The sequence below is a fragment of the Phlebotomus papatasi genome, chromosome 1 (assembly GCF_024763615.1).
Source record: "Phlebotomus papatasi isolate M1 chromosome 1, Ppap_2.1, whole genome shotgun sequence".
Lineage (NCBI taxonomy): Eukaryota > Metazoa > Arthropoda > Insecta > Diptera > Psychodidae > Phlebotomus > Phlebotomus papatasi.
The window spans coordinates 69694863-69713039 of record NC_077222.1 but is presented as its reverse complement, the minus strand read 5'-3'; the positions used below and the strand labels follow the sequence as shown (position 1 = coordinate 69713039).

Here is an 18177-nt window from a genome sequence, read left to right as displayed (position 1 = left end):
TTCGTATGAAAAATTTCTTGCATTAAATTAACTAAAAAAAATTATTAAAGATTAAAATTAGTATAAAAAATAAGAAATTTGTTTCAAAAATAGGTTTTATATATTTTTTAATAACTCTGAAAACTCTGACAATCAGATTATCAGGTGAAAGAAAAAGTTTAAAACATAATAAAAATAACATAATAAAAATAACATAATAATAATAGGATGTAGTGTCAAGAAGAGAAGACGATGGATTCTCAAAAATAGCGATATTTTGGCATTCTGTACTCAAACTATTTAGAATAGGAAATGACCAGTGATAAGCCCAGATAAGCATATGGTAGCTGAGTGAGATTCTTTACAAGTGACCTGGGTAAGGTTCCCGTCTTTGTTATTTATTGTTTTTCCTCAGTATTTGTCAGATAGTAATTTTAGATTCAAGTTTTGGATATCTATTTCTATGGATGTTTTTAATTTTTTTTCATAGGATACTGGTCAAAATAGGCCTAAAGGCGTAAGACCTTGGTAAGGGGGGAAGCAAAAAAAAGCAAGTGACCTGTAGGGCAATTCCGTAACGATATGACATTGTCATATGACAAATTTTGGTGGTAAATTTGGGAGCAGGATAACACTAAAGGCCAGAGAACATCAAATCGCAATTGCAAGGAGGTCTGTAAAGCTCTCGATAATTAATATGAACTGCATTTTCGAAGTTCTCCCGAATTTAACACACAAAAATCCTAAATTTGTCATATGATAATGTCAGACGGTTACAGAATTCCGCTACTGGGAGGGCTTGGAGGAGCAAACTTCTCTCGGCCGCTTAAACAGATAAAATTGGCTCGACGCGATTCTTTGCCCCTAAAATTAAACTCAAAATCGAATTTTCACGTATTCTGACTTGCAAGCACTCCCAGATCATTCGGTATGATATAAGGCTTACACGGGCTTCAAACCTAAGATTATATAGCTTAACTGCTCTTATTTCTTATCAGTCAAGATTTTTTGTAAAAAAAAAACAACTTAGGATTGGTTTCTTAAGAGAAAATCATCTATTAAATTGTGAAAAACCTACAAAATTGGTTGCTATTTAGGATTTGGAGACATCCGGAAACTGGGCAAAACCTCTAGTTTTAAGACCATTTTACAATTTCTATATAGAATAAAAAGAAAGCTGATAGGGGACGGAAAAAATAAAGAATTTTGAAAGATATCAAAAAGTGTTGTCTCGAAGTATGGGTTCGCTTTTTTAGGGGGCCTCAATGGATCAGTGGATAGAGTAGTAGCTCTATAACTGTGAGGTCTCGGGTTCGAAACTGGGCAGCTGCAGATTTTCAGCTGCTGTAATAGTCTCGAATTCATCCAGTGAATGAATGGAAAAGTAATGCCAATGCATTGACAAAATGAACCGCCTAAAAGAGAGAGGTTGGTATAGAAAATAAGTTTCGACATGCAGAGTTCAGTCGAATACAAATACTCATTCACTGCCCAGATCCACAAACCGAGGCTGGTCTACCGTGATATAAAGCGGTACTGTGTGTATAGAACGCACACAGAGCACTGTGATATAGAGCAGGTTTACCCGTCTTGGAGGTTAAGATAGAACAGAAGAATGGGGAGTGCATAATGGGCCCAAACAAGTGGCCTGGGTGCAGCGGTTCCGAAAGGAATATAACCGACGCATAGACAAATCAAATCAAATCAAAATGGGTTCGCTTTAGAGTGGTCTTTTTCCCTCATCCACCCACAAGTCAACTATATTCTATGAGCTGATTGCGAACCGTGACTCTGCCATGTTAGGCTCTGACGTGCATAGCTGAAGACAAAACCAACACAGTGCATGGCTTGCATACTTTCGACGTACTCAGACTGCATAAACACAATATTTTTTCCGTAGCTCAGATAGTTTCCGAGGCCCTACATCGACCAACCTCGCCGGACTATTCATTAAAAGCCCGTGCTTCACACTTTGGAGGTAAAGAACTTGGTTAATTCGAGAAAAGCCTTCCCAAGACAGGCCTAAAAGGTGGACAACCTAATCGAAAATCAAGAACAGTCTTAAGCTCGCAATATGCTAAAGAATATCTACAACAAATTGGGAAGTGTTAGTAAAAATATTGTAAATATTATCCAACGGGTTATAGGGTAAAATGAGGTAATTTGGAACCATTTACAATTTGGGACATTAGAGATTTCCTCACTGTTTTACAGATTCAAAAGGAAGAAAAACTGTTCCTTTTCTTCGTAATCATCTTTTTCTTCTATTTCGCGGTCTTTGTTTTTTCTTTGCTCGTCTGAAACAATGAGAAAATCTAAAATGTCCCAAATTGTAAATGGTTCCAAATTACTTAATTTTACCCTATATTATTAATGGGGACCGGTAAATGTTGGGGAAAGAAGAAACTGAGGAAGGCTTGGAGTCTGAGCCGAAAGCTTTGGGAAAAATCTAAATTTTCTAAGCTGACCATTCTTTCCCTGACGTTCACCGGTTCCCATTATTAGTAAAAGTATTTAGTAACATAATTTTCAATACTAATATCTCTTATAAGGGTTTTTAGTCATTTCTGATCAATTTTACGTCTCTTACTGATCAAAATGGGATATTTTACCAACAAAAATGAAATATCTCATTGACTACGAATGTTTGTGCCTTTAGAAAATTGTAAAAAGAACGTTAAAATTAAAATAAAATTAAAATCCGATATTATTGGTTTCAATTTCAATGAAACATGCCTTTTGAACTGCAGAACTGAATCTTATTTACGATATTTGTTAGTACAAAAATGAAAGTAATTAAGTAATGCATTTTAAAGTTGTATCAAAAATCTACAGAATTCTTAAAAATGAGAGATTTCACAAAAGAACTTAAAAGTGTTATTTTTAACAATTTATGCAGATTAAGGTTGTTTATAGACTACTTTCCCAAAGATTTATGAACAATATTCTTGCTACCTAAATATTGATACTTTCTTTGAGGTATTGGTAATCTAAAAAACTATTTTTTTGAGCGGACAAATGGATTTTGTTTAAATTTTGTCAAAAGGATGTTGTTTACCAATTTGATATAATCTTTTCTCACATTTTATATGGAAAAACTAGCTTTTGACAAAATTTTCTTGTTAATTTGACAAAACTTTTATTTCAGAGTATTTTAAAAATGTGTGACATATATATCCCATAGTCAATTTATTAAATTAAAATTTCATATTTTCGAAAATCGAACATGACTGAAACTGCCTCATCATTGTTTTTATTTAAAGTATAAATTAATTTAAAGTAAATTAATGAATTCAGGAATTTAAATAAAGGATTTAAAAGTAAATAATTCTTTAATGGTTTTTCAAAATTGTTACGTATATAGGGTAAGTGTGCAAAAATTTCGGCATAGTTGCATATAAGCAGCGAAGTCCTAGGTTTGAAATACAATATTTTTAATTCATATGGATATTTTTTGTTACCTCCTTTTCGGGAGTATTGTGTGGAACCTTGAAAACTAGTTTATCTTCTTTGTTTTTTTTTAATCACTTTCTAAAATATTGAAAAATTAATAAAAATATGGACATTACTTCGGGTAGTATTCCGGCCACTTTATGTGAAATACCGGCCACCTATTTTCTGACCACCTTTTGTGACGCAACGGATAGAAAATTTCAAAACGTCAAACGGAACGAGTTTAATATTTAGTTTAATACGTTTATGTGACCCATAGGCCTTGAGATCTTCCTTGTAATTTTTCCTGAAGACCTGAAGAGTAGTATTTCAAATTTACGCGCAGATTTCCGTAGCAATTTGCCCTTCCTGAACTCTTCCAATGCCTTTTCCACATTATCTTTTTCATAGAAGCGATGGTTTTTTCTCTGGACATTGTGTAGAACTCAGAAATTGGAAAAAAACACAAAATGAATAAGAAATTTAGGAAAGCAAAAGATGTTGCCGGAATAGGCAACACTACCTCACCGAAGAGACGCTCACAAAGTATCTACTTTTTTACGCGAAACACAGGATCCAGCTGGGAAATTTTACCCGAAATTTACAGATTGATTCACTATTAACATAAACAGAAACAATCTTTAATGAAAACTAATCAAATTTCATGAAAAACACCAAAGGAAAACCTTCTGCACTTCACCACAAATCGTACTGCTAGAAACACAATCGATCTGTCACATTTTTTATAAGACTCTTTCCACATTGAGTTTTTACAACGCAATTTAAATTCAAATTATACCTAAAATTTAACGGTCTTTGTGTTAATACATCCTAAAATGAATAAATATTTAAAAGCAAAATGAATTCATTGACTATTCGAAGATTACATACATAATTCTAATTAATTTATTTGCATGGCCAAAATTACACTCAAAATGGCCGAAATTAAAAGCTGGCCGAAATTTGGCACACTTCCCCTAAAAAAAATATTATTTCATAGCAATATCTGTGAATTCTTCATAAGTGTAAGACTTCAATTGACAAATACTCTATTAAATTCCATGGGCAGGTTCTAGACTGCTGTTGACGATAATTAAGACATTTCTATGACAAACTTGTGCCATCTGTCTTGGACAAAAATCTACTCAAGTCCCTGACACCGGAAAATACTCACAGAAAAATCTTTGGCCCTGTAAATAGTTATTTTACAGACTGAAGAAAAACCGCCTTTCCTGAGAATTCAATGCAAATACTTTTAGAGCATAATTGATGAGTAAATAAATCCATATCTTATTGGACGTAAATCTCCTGTAAGAAATACTATTTGGATAAGATTCAAGTTAATTTTTTCCTCAGGCATCGTCACATCTCACGTGTGTGTATTCGTAGTTACTCGTACAGCAAAATAATTAGTCGGAATTTTCACCTGTGTGTGAAATTAAAAACGTATAAAAGGCGAATGGTCAGGCTTAGAGTCAGTCAGTCGAGTCTTTGCAATCACAGCAAAACAAGAGTGTTAAATTAAGTTTGATTTTTATTTTTATTATTATTATTATTATTTTGTAAAAGTGTAAGTGATTCTCTGTTGCAATTTCTTTGAATTATCCGCATAATCTTTTTCATATCGCAAACCATTCATTGTGATTGAATGTTGGGCGTTAAATGATTTATAATTTACTTAAGTGAATGATTTTGTGGGTTTCTCGCTTAACGCGCTGTTGAAGTCTTTCTTTTTCACGATTGTTACCCAATTATTTCTCTTGAATGCACTTTTCTGTAACGAAGTGACACAGAAAATTCCATCTTTACAAAATGCTATTCGTGAACAAAATATTAATTTATTTATGTTCAGACATCAACTCATCGTCAGACGACAGTTATTTTGTCGCCTTTGCGGTTTTTGGTCTGCATGCAAGAAGAAGCAAGAGCATATCGAAAGTAAAAGTAATTTTTAAATAGTGAATTATTCCACATAACAGACGGAATATATCATTTACCTGGAATTATATTATGTATTTTGTAATATTATGTATATACATACGTGTTATATCTGAAAAAAGGTATGTTTGTATGTGCATAAGGAATTGGCGAAAGTTGAAACAGTTTGTGTCTAATTTTTTTTTGATAAACTTCTTCATCTCATCGGAATGACATCTAAAAAAAAAACGACAAAAAATCACATCATGAGAATACAATCCATGTTAATGCAAATTTTTCAAACACCTGTTTGAAGATCACTCAAAGCGGTGCTGTATCCAACTGATTTGTTTGAGGTGACACGCAATCAAAATAAAACAAAGTAAATAACCAAAACCGCAAAGAGATAAGAAAAGGAGCGGAACGCAGTGTCTACAGAGAAATTTTGAATGCAGTGGAAGAAGAGAATAAAATGTCAGGGTTCACATGAAGAGTTACGTATTCGCGAATTGAAACGCGATCACCAATGAGTTTGGTAAATAAGCATTGAAAAATAAACACCTGCTTCAATTGGGATTTCCGTCTGTTAACTTGCCAATAATAATGCAGATTGTGCCACATAAGAGTTTTTAAAATGATATATGACGTTACAAGATATTGCATAATATAATAATTTATCAAAATCAATTTACTACAAAATTAAAAAAGAAAATTCTCCTTGAATGTAATGAAATCCATTCTAATTGTTTAACTCTTTTGTCTCTCTTGGGACTTTGGGTACCCAAGAAGAAAAAAAAATGAGCTAATTATTAATTAATTAATTAATTATTTTTACAAGGAAATATAATTAAATCTTAGAACACTTTCTAAAAACGTTTTCAAAGAAAAAGCGTTCATTGTACCATTCTTAAATTCTTTGAGCAGATTTTGTCCTAATTTATGAAAAATTTGATATCTTCTAATCCACATTTTCTATTTAGATCTTTGAAACTAAGTGTGTATATTTCCATTTTATAATTTTTTAAAAAGAAGATTTAGGCACATGACCCCTTTGTAACATAAACTTTGATATAGTATTTTGTGATCCTTCCGTGATCAAGCGATTTTCGTAGCTAATTAGGGTAAAGTGACAAGTTGAACAGTGGTACAAGTTGGACAATGGTACAATTTGGACAGGGCTTTTTGTCTTGATAAATTTAGTACTTCATTTTTATTTGTATATTCTTAATGCTTTAGTTTTATAATTTGGTTCCTTGTGCTTAAAAACAAATTTTATACTGTATTTATCAAGAAAAAAGCCATGTCCAACTTGTACTGGCGAATTGTCCAACTTGTAACACTAATTCCAAATTATACACTTTACCCTACTAAGATCTTCTGGATCTGAAAATTTCTTTCTCATCATGAGTGTTTTATTGAGGGCCTGAACCTTTGAAAAAAGTAAAGTTGAATGAAATTAACTCGCTAGATTTCGTATGATCTGGAAAGAATTGATCGTGAATTACATGGTGGATTAAAATTATTAATTTTCAATGAGTTCTTTTTTCCAAGATTAAATATAATATTTTCGAACTATTTTAAGTGTTAATTTCAAGTGCAAAAAATAACCAAATTTTTCTAGTAATCCTAACAATTTTATTCTATTTATAAAGTGGAACAATAATTTCCCTCATATTTCGCTTAAACTTTTGATAATCAGAACGAGGTGTTTTAAGGTAGATAATATCAACACCTGTAAATCTAATTCTAATATATTTCCGTCAAAATAAACATATGCATTTATATGAACATTTCTACGGCAGTAGAGATGTCAAAATTTAGTTTTCCTTTACATTTTTAAGTTTTTTTTAAATAATGAAAGCTCCGGATGCTTTATTCTAAAAATTGACCGCTATATGCCTTCTGCACACCTTTTAAATTAGGAAAATTTCATTAAATCAAAATTCACAATACTTAAACTTTGACAGAACTAAATTGAATTTGTTGTGATATTCAAAAGAAGAAGAAGAGTGTGAAATAGTAGGATAGTCGTGTTCAAAACGTTTGAAAGAGAATGGGACGTGAATTTCGATTTCATGAAATTTTCCCGATCCAAAAGGTGGCGGAAAGGTCAAAGCCATTAGAATTGACTTACTGAATAGATAAAAATGAAGAGAAAAAAGTGAAACAATTTCCTCTACCTATGAAATTGTAGTTTTGCAAATTACCAAAAATATTGTGCATAATATCTTCGCTTTTAAGGTAAAGTGCCCTCAAGTCGACCGGTTCCTCAATTCGACCGGTAGAGTTATTTATTCAATTTATTTATATTTGCACTATTCGCGTATGATCTAACATTAATAGGTCAATTATTCCATAAATAAATACGAATCAGTGACAATTTTATAGAAATTCACTATCAAACGATCCAATATTGACCACTGGTCGAGTCGAGGAACTGGTCGACTCGAAGGCACTTTCCCTTATTACAAAATAGTTTACTAAAAATAGTACTTCCTCCGTCCCGCAAAAATTCATACGTTTGTTGGTATATTTTATATGAAATATTTTGGGACAATTTTTAAATTTAAACAATCGAATTTTTTAAACAAAATGAACTAAACGTATTACTCAAAACCCTCAATTTCTAGCATTAAGTAAGAACTTCTATCTTTCATTTCCGAAGTAAAGTCTTTAGTAACGTCTAAATACAAAATGTTTGTGAAAAACATCCTGTTTGAAAAACTAAATTGTATTAATACAGAGTATAAAATATTTCCAGATAAATTTTAAATGCAAAAATTGGCAAATGTATTCTTTGAGTTCTATTTTGTGAAACTTTTTAGTTGCATTCAAGAATATAATCAAAATTTACATATTTTTTGCTCTCCCAAAAAAAACTCGTAAATTTGTTCCAAGGTTAATTTATTTAGTAACTATAAATAGCGATCAAAATTGTTTATTTTTCGTCTTAGCAGAAACTATCTGATTGGATATATTACTTCTTTCGCTAAATTTAAACCAGTAAATATTTAAAATTATTCAAGTTTATTATTCAAAATTAATTTGAAATAAAAAAAAAATAAGATAAACCAGAGTAAAATTAAAAATTTCCCATAAATTAAACGTTGTCTATGATAAACTTTAGCAAAATCCAAGGAAAAAATCTAAAACTAGTTTAAAATGTGATCAAAATGGTTTGCCAATTTAAATAACTGATCTATGAAAAGAAAATTATTTAGAGAAAACGTATTAGGGGAAACTGGGGCACCACCAAACACGAGGCACCACCAAACACTGCGATTTTTTAATCGGATATTCTACTTCAGAGGATAAGATCGATAGGAATTTATAGGCACTATAGGGATGCTTGTCCACTAAAGGAATGGTCGAGATAGTCCAAGTAGTTTAGATATAAAAATTAGTGTTTGGTGGTACCCCGTGTTTGGTGGTGCCCCAGTTTCCCCTACAACGTATTACAATTTGCCTTTCTATTTGAATTTGAAATATTTCTTTACAAAAATAAAAAAAACATACTTGCGGTAGATAAAATCGCAAAAATTTTAATTAAAAAAATTTATTTATCGGAACTAGGGGAAAGTGGGGCTATATTGAGCTGTGGGGCTAAATTGATATACGATTTTTTCGCATATTTCTAAAGGCAGCTGATTTGTACAATTCTTTTATTTAAATTCACAATTGTTTTGTCTATCTAAATTGTATTACGTTAAGGCGCAGTTTCCTTTAGAAATATGAGAAAAAATCGAATATCAATGTAACCAAACAGCTCAATATAGCCCCACTTCCCCCTTTTGCTAAGAATAAAGGAGTTTTGTGAATTAAGAGTAAAGTTTCTTGAAAGAATTTTCACTTTGGTTTAACAAATTAACATTAACATTAAGATGGCGATGGACGTAGAATCACAGATCTTGCACAAAGCTATGTATTACTGCGCTCTTAAGTCATTGATGATGAAATGATTATCAATCTAACCTATCTAAATTTTCCTGAAGATATAGTGACAACGGTGACAACATTTACATTTTCTAATGAAAATTTATTTTACGTCTTTGGTGATAGATTAAACAAAACAGTCGAAATATTATTGTAAAATTTTCATTTTTCTAGCTAGCATTGGCCCAGTTTTTTTTAAAACCGTCGCATTGTATACCATAACAATTGAATAAATTCTAAAATACGTACATCTAGGAGTTTGATAATCAACAATAAATATACAAAACATTTATGGAATTTTTGGGTATACGATTTTAGGTTGTTATAGTTCTTTCTTGACGAAATTGCAGTATGGGGAAGGGGAGCACCTTTGAAAGTGGGACACCTTTGAAATTGGGATTTTTCTCCAATTTATAAATAAAATTGAGCCCTATTGTGATATAATTTAGCTGCACAAACAAATTTAGAAGCTAAATTACTTCTTGATATGGCTCATTTCTACTTAAACATAGGAGAAATATCCCAATTTCAAAGGTGCCCCACTTCCCCCTATTATCTCTTGAGAATACCACAGAATTTCATTTAAAATTTTGGATTTTCAAATTCAAGGAAAATAAAATTTTACGATAGTATTTTTGAGAATTATCTAATTAATATTGTAACTCTTTGCAAATTATTTAATTTATTTGAGTTTTCAATTAAATGATGCAAAAATTTAGTTTTGAAATTCAAATTACCTTCGCCATTGAACTTAAAATTAATTGGTTATTTAGGAATTTTAATTTTACCTGACTTCAACTACTTTTTATTACCTAAAAGATTTGTATTTATATCCGGTTTATTTTTGTACTATAAATAAACCGTCCGCATTTTATTCAATTTTAAATCCGGTCTTGCTTTATAAGACGTTTCTTTGTTACAAAAATAGAAAATGTCAAAGAAAATTTTGCTTTTCTCATGAATCTCTGCAAATTATATATAATTTTGCATCCCACGCGTATAGGTAATAATTTTGGTGCTGTAAATAAAAAGAGTGAGAGACCATGGAAATTTTTATCTATTTCTCAACATGACTAACATTGAAAATTTTACTTTGCAATGGGAGAACATATTAATGTATAAGCTTTGTTGGAGACATTGCAAGTGAACCCCTCTCTCGGATCGATAGTTTGAGAATTGGAAAATCCCAATAAAATCAAAAACAACAACACTACTTGAGAATTATTCCACGTGCACTTCTTTCCTTTGTTCACCTCACCGATTCACCTCAAAATGCATTGCACAACAGAATTTCCCTTTCCATTTGGGAACTTCAAAGCATAATAAGTTTTTTCTTGTTCTTCTTCGTAGATTTTATACTTGTTAAACGTAATTTTGTGTTAGAAGACTCCAAATTAGAAACAAAAAAATAAATAAAACAAAGATGAAGAGTTTAGTGCTGTTCTGTGCCTTGATCGTTGTGGCCCTAGCCCGTCCTCAGGATAAATATACCACAAAATATGACAATATTGACATAGAGGAAATCCTAAATTCAGAGCGTCTCTTCAACAACTACTTCAAGTGTCTCATGGACAAGGGACGATGCACTCCAGACGGAAGTGAATTGAAACGTGAGTATTAATTAAATTTAATACAGAAAAGAATGCACACGCATGGAGCTTTCTGAACATGGGAATTCTCAATAAAAAAAAATGCGTTCCTTTCTCTCTAAATATCTTTCTCCATGCCAAAATGAGTCAAGACACGCCACATGAAATGCCTTTTTTTAAATGGTATCCCCTTATCTATCCATTAGGTATCCTTCCTGATGCCCTTGAGAGCAATTGCGCCAAATGCAGTGATGCACAGCGTCGAGGAGCGGAGCGTGTTCTGCGGTTTGTCATTGACAAAAAGCCCGATCAGTGGAAGCAGCTTCAGGAGAAATATGACCCTCAAAATGTCTACGTTACCCAATACAGAGAACAAGCAAGAAGTATGGGAATCAATATTTAAATACCTTCACACTGCAAGGCTTATTCTTCCTCAAATCCACACCTTCTATGGATGGTCACAGCTTTTAATTTCAGTTTATAATCTTCCCTTCCTGCTTCAACACACCAACTGCACTTCTTCAATAACAAATTTATATCCTGTTTTATGATTATTTTTTATGCAATTACAGCAACTATATATTCACTTAATATACCCTACACCCCCCCTACACCCCCACCCAACCCCCCAAAAAAAAACCAAAAATGTTTAGACCAAAAATACTCAAAATTTACCACCTTTCTTACAGACCTATAAGATGCCGAATCACCGATGATCCTTCATGTGAAGCAAAAAAAAACCATATCAAAATTTAATTACATTCATTAAATTTGGTTAATTGTATAAACTCAACTGTTATCGCTACTGTTTTGCCCCATTTTTTTTGTTAATAAACCAACTCTCTATTTTCATATTTTCAAGGATGTGTTTGTAATTCTTAACTTGATTTTCATTGAGTATTACCTTCCCCATTTTCTTCCCAATTGGCTGTGTCGTGAGGTAAATTGATTAAAATTGCTTTAATGATTTACCTGTGGCAATTCTCATGCTATCTGCAGTGCTATAAAAGATCTTGCTTGATCTTTTTGGGAAGAAAGTTGTTTGCAGTGAGTCAACAGTGGACAAAATGAAGTTGAATATTTTCTTGTGCCTCAGTCTTATCATTGTTTTGTGTGCTTCCGAGGATAAATACACCAGCAAGTACGATGATATTGATATTGAAGACATTTTGAGCAACGACCGAATTCTCAATAATTACGTAAAGTGCTTGGTGAATGAGGGACCATGCACTCCAGACGCAAGGGAACTTAAAAGTGAGTTCCCTCATTTTTTTCACCCCAAAAAATCATCCTAATTCAATTTGAAATATTCCCCAAGATCTCCTCCCGGAAGCTCTGGAATCGGACTGTGCTAAATGTACGGAGAAACAGAGAATTGGAACTCAAATAGTTCTTGAGTATCTCATAGAAAATCGTCCTGATGATTGGGAATGTTTGGAGAAAGTCTATGATTATGCCGGAGTCTACAAAGACAAGTATTTGTCCAACAAAACCACAACAATCACACCTTAGGAGTTTCACAAAATTTATTTCTGTGATTTAAAAAATCCAAAATAAAAAAATCGCAAAATCCTGATAAAATTCATGTATCTTGCTCAGCATTCAGTACTCTCAGACGATCGTAGATTTCATCCCAATCGAGATATGATCCAACTAAGTATCTTACATTGGTCGCTGTATCATTGTATGCCCTTCTTCCATGAACAAGACGGATATTGTCAAAAGTAAGAATATCACCAGGTTGAGTCTTAAATTCTGCAGCTTCTTCCCTAATGAGCTTTACAAACACCTCATTAGCCTCATACCATGGCTTTACTAGTTCAAGAGGGATAGTAAAGTGACTTCCTCGTTGGGGGATGCTATGGTTTATCCTCATAAATTCATCCTTTTCGTTCATACTGTGGGCAAATATTGACAAAACCTATTCATCAAGATCCAGTATCACAAAAATCTAATATCAACTCTTCTTACACAAACACCGGAGATCTGTAAATTTTATGAAATCTCGAATCATTCTCAATTACCACATCTGTCCAGTCCACAGGAACAGTCTTGAGAAGTTTAAAATGTTTTGGGTGCTTTTCTCTCATCAACTGGGAAACACTCAATCCATCTGTGAGAAGGTTCGCTCCTGAAAGTAAATCTATGTAGATTTACCTGGTAAGTTACAATACCAATCAACGTTACCTCCTGCAGATTGAGACTGTTCCATACAGTGTAAGATATTAACACCAGCTTTGTACTCATAATAAGGAAGGTCTGTATGCAATTGAAGTTCCGATGAAAGGTATGCTACATTTGTTGTATCTGGTTTATGCTTAACGATGAACTCTTCTCTTGAAACCAAAGGAGAAAGAGGTATTTTTTCTCAATAGATCAACATTAAATAATAGCTTGGATTTTTCATAAATTGTTCTTCGGATAGATTGAGGACGCAGAAAAAGACGATGGTATATCCTACTAGCGAAGTGTTGACTAATTAGGTGAAATTCTTCACAATCTCGTAGAGGCTATTTACACTGCCGCATTAGATTGGGATTGAACTGTTCCAAAATCGGATTTCGGATAATTAAGTCTTAATCTAAGGCCGCAATCTAAACGATTTCATTGAAGTCATTTAGACTGTCGTATTAGATTCTGACTGAATTGTCCCAAAAACCGGTTTTGGGACAATCCAATCTCAATCCAATGCGGCGGTGTAAATGGCCTCATATATTTTCTTGAATAAAATTCTTGTCTTACAATTATTGAAATTAATTTTCAAGATATTATCAACAAAGGGGAAAAAGATAAGAATATTAAGGATCTTGTGACGAGACTGATGGGGGAAATTGGAGTTAGATATCGACCGTGTCTTGTAATAATCAAGGCAAATATATTCTATCCAGAACTTATAGCACCCTATATTCACTGTCCGAATATTAATTGAGATAATTTTTAGTATTACTTTTTTTGTAAAATCAATAAATAGATTGCTCATTGATAAAAATATAAACAATCTTTATTTAGTAATTACTTCTTGAAATTTTGGATACGGGATGTAGTGAAATGGATGATACCTTTCCGGACTCATGAAATAACGTTATTATTTGAATATTATTTAATTTTCAAAAGAGTTGGAAAAAATCAAGTTGATCTTAAACATTCCGATCATCTCACCTTGTTCTTTAGGCATTCTGTGACAAAACTAGTACTTAGGGTGAGGCTCAACGGAACGTTTGTTGAATTTTGAGTTAATATAAATACATTTTCTGATCCTTTGGTGAAATCGAAACGATCGGAACTCTCTATAGTTCCAATGGACTTTACTACCAATTGTGGCTCGATTGATAAATTGAACCTTCTTTGTATCATCATTACAGGTCACTAACATAATTAATGTTTACAGAACCAAACCTGACTTGAATTAAAAGGTGTACAAAAAATCTGGATATATTAACGAAGTAAAAGATAATGTATAAAAAATTAAAATAAACAAATTATAACCCATTTGTACCGGTTTAGATTTATCAGGGATTTTAAAACCTATTCAACGAATCCAGTCTTTCTCTAACACGTTCTCGAAAGCAGTTTCATTTGTCGATTGCTTGGTTAACCCTTTAAGGACCATTGGGTCACCCGTGACCCAAAAATGATTTTTTTCTTACGATCTTCTAAAACTGTATTTTACTCTAAAAGTTAGAAAAAATGATTTTTTTATCCTCAATTTTTGATCTTCTCGTCCTTAAAGGATTAATCGAAAATCTAGACATAGCCAAAACCAATGATCTCGTACAACCCGTACAGCACTCTATTTTGTATTAATCCGAAAAATTTTCCCTACTTTTAATCAGGTAAGGCAAAATTGTCTTTATAAAATATATTACAAAGTAATGAGTTAAATACTTATCTGGTTACGTTCGTTAATTTATTATTACCTTTCTGATTTGCATTAAAGGATGCAAAAAATTCTTCTTCTTTTAAGGAAGCAATAGTTAATCTATAAAAAATTAAAATAAAGAAAATATAACCTATTAGAACCTGTTTAGATTTATCAGGGATTCAAAGACCTTTTCAACGAACCTAATCTTTCTCTAATCGTCTGAGAAACACGTTCTTGAAAGCATTTTCAACTTTTAAAAGCCGTCGATAGGAATAGTCATTGGTCACTTTCGCACAGGATTGACTTGTTCGAATAGATCTAGGCAATATTATAAGAGAAACGCAAAAATAAATTAATCAAAATTCAAAGGCCTTCAAAATAAATACGATTTTGGTGGAATATAATGTTGTATTCAGCTTCTAGAGCAGTTGAACTTTGTACTTAATTATACTTGAAAATGTTTTAACGTTAATTTTTACTGAAGGAAGGTTCACCAAAACCTGAAGTTACATAGGAAGTACCTATATATCTCCGGAAAAGTGCGATACCTTGAGACAACGCGACGTAAACTTTAGACATAAATGAATCTACTCTGAAAAAAATGTCTTGTTAAACGAACAAACGGATTTTGCTGAAAGTTTGTCAAAAGGATGTTATTTATCAATTTGACAAAACTTTTCCTTGCATTTTGTATGGAAAAACATCCTTTTGACAAACTTTTAACAAGATCCAGTTGGCCACGGATTTGACAAAACTTTTCCATATTCTGTATGAAAGAACATCCTTTTTACAAACTTGTCTTGTTAATTTGACAAAACGTTTTTTTCAGAGTAGTTCAGGGAAATACGTTGTTTTTTAAGTTTAGTTAGTCACATGCTTCACACGTCTTTGAAAGAGCCTCTGAGGGTTAAATTTATATATAATATAAAAAATGAGTTGTCCGAAGCTGAAGTTTAAGTCGTCCGAAGGTACAGCATCTTCCCCTATCTCTTAACGTCTTTCCAGATCTGAAACAACTGGTGAAATTCTTGGGGAAAATTTTGATTTAGAGTAGAAGAATAAGGAAAATCAATTTCCCATTAAAATTAAGTTTGTGCTTTCTATTTAAGAACGGATATTTATAAAAAATGAGGCTAAATCTTTAATGTGAAAATCATGTTACTGTTTGAGCTCTAAATCCGGAAAAAACACAAAGGACGAAATGTAATTTCTCTCTTTCAGATCTTTAGATTTTGACTCACGTCTGGAGAGTCAAGTAATGGAAAGGTGCATTCCTTATAAAATTGTTTCTTTTTCTTTCACCAAGATAAGATAAAGCTTAGAAATTTTTGAATTCCAACTGCGTGAGGAATACCATCCGGATTTTTTCTGTGTACCATTGCACTTTCTTACCCAAAGTGCGTTTTCTTGATAAATCCAACGCGTTCAACGACTTGACGACATATGCGCTCATCCTTTGGAGCATTTGTGATCCTTGCAACACCATTAATAGCCAGAGCTTCAAGCCAATTTTTCAATCCTTCGTTTGTATTGACAACATCATTGAATTCAAATGAATGAAAAATGTTAGGGAAATCATCCTTTCTCCAAGGTTTCTTTACAGGACGATATCTCTTAGTAAGGTGATATTCCTGATTGCTTGGTGCAAAATCACGCTTTTCCAACCAATTCAGCTCAAATATAGACTCATGATTATCCTCCCATTTAATGAAAATTTTCTTCAGATGATCATTCCACTGAAATTCATACAATTTCCTAAATCAATTATCCTCTCTTATCGCAATCAATTTGTTTTTTTTTTCTTAAGCGGAAACTCACAACAATTGACTGCAATTTCGGATTAATATTGAACTGGTACCAATTTATGACGCGACTTTGAGTGGGAGGAAGAAAGCACTCAGAGCACTGGCAATTGTCTCTTAACCAGACAATTGGAAAATGCATAAGACGATTTCCATAGTCTAATGACACCACTTGATCACTTTCACAGACTTTCAATCGTCCCAATGGAGCACTAAATTTCTCACAACTTATGAAGCGCTTTGAGATTTTGCGCAGAATACCCAACTGATAAGTGAGAAAATTACTCCGAAGCATCTTTATTTCCTTGGATGTCAGAGACAACTGGAGAATTTTCGTGAATTTTTCAGCTTGATGTGCGATTCTCGTTATCATTTATATGTGAAGGTTTTTTGTTTATTTTTACTTGAGGGGGCATTGATAGTGAAATTCATGATTCATTCATTAATGTTACATCTTCGAATGACGTCGAAGTCCAGGCAGATCATACGAGGAAAACACAAGCTATCATTAATAACATGACCCAGATGGTGACCGCAAAAGTCGTTATAAATAAATTCCAGTTGGAACGTTTGGTCAGAGTCTATGTTGACCGGTCTTTTCAATATTATATAGGGGGAACTGGGGCAGTAGTAAACTGGGGTGGTTGTAAACACTGTGATTTTTTTCATTAATTTTAAGACTCCAGAGGATAAAACCCATAAGCATTCATAGATACCATGGGGATGTATGTCCACAGATGAATTGGTCAATAAAATCCTAATACTTTAAAAATAAAAATCATTTTTCCCGAAAATATTGATATTTCAATTATTTTGGTCATTTGGATTTCCACCTGGAAATTAAAAACTGTGTAAAATAATCGAAATGTAGCAATACCAGTTCTTTCCTACATCTTTTAGGATTATATTTATGGATTTACTAGAGAAATTGAGATTCTCATTATTTCAAAAGAATTAATAATTGGTCAGAAAACAGCATTTGGGGTAGATGTAACCAGGCAATTTCAATTTCACAAAATGAGTAGGTAAAAGAGCGGGAAATTGACCTTCATGCGAAATATCTATAATTCATAGATTACGAAAAAAATTGGTGGTGCTGTGTTCAATAAAAAGTCACATGATGTCAAAATATGGGGAAAATCCATTGAAAAATGTCTTTGATATGCATGCTTTTAGTTTTTTTGCTATTTTAATTATTCTTTGTAAAAAGTGTCGTGGTTTTTTGAAAAATATACAGTTTTTATATATCTCTTAAGCAATTAAAATAATCGAAAGTGGTGCAAAGTTAATTTCAAGGGTGGAAAAAAGGGTGTTTACATCCTCCCCAGAAAGTGTTTACTTCTACCCCAGGTATTTTGTGAAAAGAGAAAAATGCACAGTGACACAAATTTTATTTTTATGGAAAACTCAATTGTTTTCCAGCATCCGTATTACTCTCGACGAATTGCCTATACCCAAGGGTAAAACATGAGCTAAGAAATATTTTCCAAAAAATCACGGTGTCCTTGGAAAATCACCTCAAATTCGCATCTATCGAAAATGGTTACATGTGCCCCAGTCTCCCCTAATAAATATTTTTAAAATTCCTTATGCTCATTTGTCTAGAATTTTCTGATGCCGAAGCACTTTCATTTTCTTCAGAAATAAATTTCCATTTTACTTT

General features: G+C 32.5%; 3 protein-coding genes across 4 annotated transcripts; 2 read left to right on the top strand and 1 right to left on the bottom strand.

Moving 5' to 3' along the window:
- Positions 1 to 4877: 4877 nt before the first annotated feature.
- Positions 4878 to 11711, top strand: LOC129799352 (ejaculatory bulb-specific protein 3-like). 2 transcript variants are annotated; one of them, XM_055843181.1, is made up of 4 exons: positions 4878 to 4981; positions 10612 to 10871; positions 11057 to 11233; positions 11540 to 11711. In XM_055843181.1, exons 2-4 carry the CDS (start codon positions 10685 to 10687, stop codon positions 11545 to 11547), a joined length of 372 nt encoding a protein of 123 aa, XP_055699156.1. In that variant the 5' UTR covers positions 4878 to 4981; positions 10612 to 10684; the 3' UTR covers positions 11548 to 11711. The 2 variants fall into 2 exon arrangements, with proteins under 2 accessions (XP_055699156.1, XP_055699147.1); XM_055843172.1 differs by having other exon boundaries at positions 11057 to 11711.
- Positions 11712 to 11778: 67 nt separating this feature from the next.
- LOC129799368 (ejaculatory bulb-specific protein 3-like) lies at positions 11779 to 12431 on the top strand. Its single transcript, XM_055843192.1, has 2 exons — positions 11779 to 12104; positions 12169 to 12431. Exons 1-2 carry the CDS (start codon positions 11918 to 11920, stop codon positions 12360 to 12362), a joined length of 381 nt encoding a protein of 126 aa, XP_055699167.1. The 5' UTR covers positions 11779 to 11917; the 3' UTR covers positions 12363 to 12431.
- LOC129799319 (gamma-butyrobetaine dioxygenase-like) lies at positions 12359 to 17739 on the bottom strand. The gene is made up of 5 exons (XM_055843124.1): positions 16531 to 17739; positions 16105 to 16448; positions 13038 to 13186; positions 12822 to 12981; positions 12359 to 12748 (listed from the first exon to the last, which is right to left on the bottom strand). Exons 1-5 carry the CDS (start codon positions 16885 to 16887, stop codon positions 12433 to 12435), a joined length of 1326 nt encoding a protein of 441 aa, XP_055699099.1. The 5' UTR covers positions 16888 to 17739; the 3' UTR covers positions 12359 to 12432.
- Between the last annotated feature and the right edge of the window lie 438 nt (positions 17740 to 18177).

Excerpts from the sequence above, each read along its gene's own strand:
- LOC129799368 (XM_055843192.1), top strand. The coding sequence starts at position 11,918 with ATGAAGTTGAATATTTTCTTGTGCCTCAGTCTTATCATTGTTTTGTGT. Across the intron at positions 12,105-12,168 it reads AGACGCAAGGGAACTTAAAA|ATCTCCTCCCGGAAGCTCTG; the intron begins GTGAGTTCCCTC and ends ATATTCCCCAAG.
- LOC129799319 (XM_055843124.1), bottom strand. The coding sequence starts at position 16,887 with ATGATAACGAGAATCGCACATCAAGCTGAAAAATTCACGAAAATTCTC. Across the intron at positions 16,449-16,530 it reads CGAAATTGCAGTCAATTGTT|TGGAATGATCATCTGAAGAA; the intron begins GTGAGTTTCCGC and ends TATGAATTTCAG. Across the intron at positions 12,749-12,821 it reads TACAGATCTCCGGTGTTTGT|TATGAACGAAAAGGATGAAT; the intron begins GTAAGAAGAGTT and ends ATTTGCCCACAG.
- LOC129799352 (XM_055843172.1), top strand. The coding sequence starts at position 10,685 with ATGAAGAGTTTAGTGCTGTTCTGTGCCTTGATCGTTGTGGCCCTAGCC. Across the intron at positions 10,872-11,056 it reads AGACGGAAGTGAATTGAAAC|GTATCCTTCCTGATGCCCTT; the intron begins GTGAGTATTAAT and ends TCTATCCATTAG.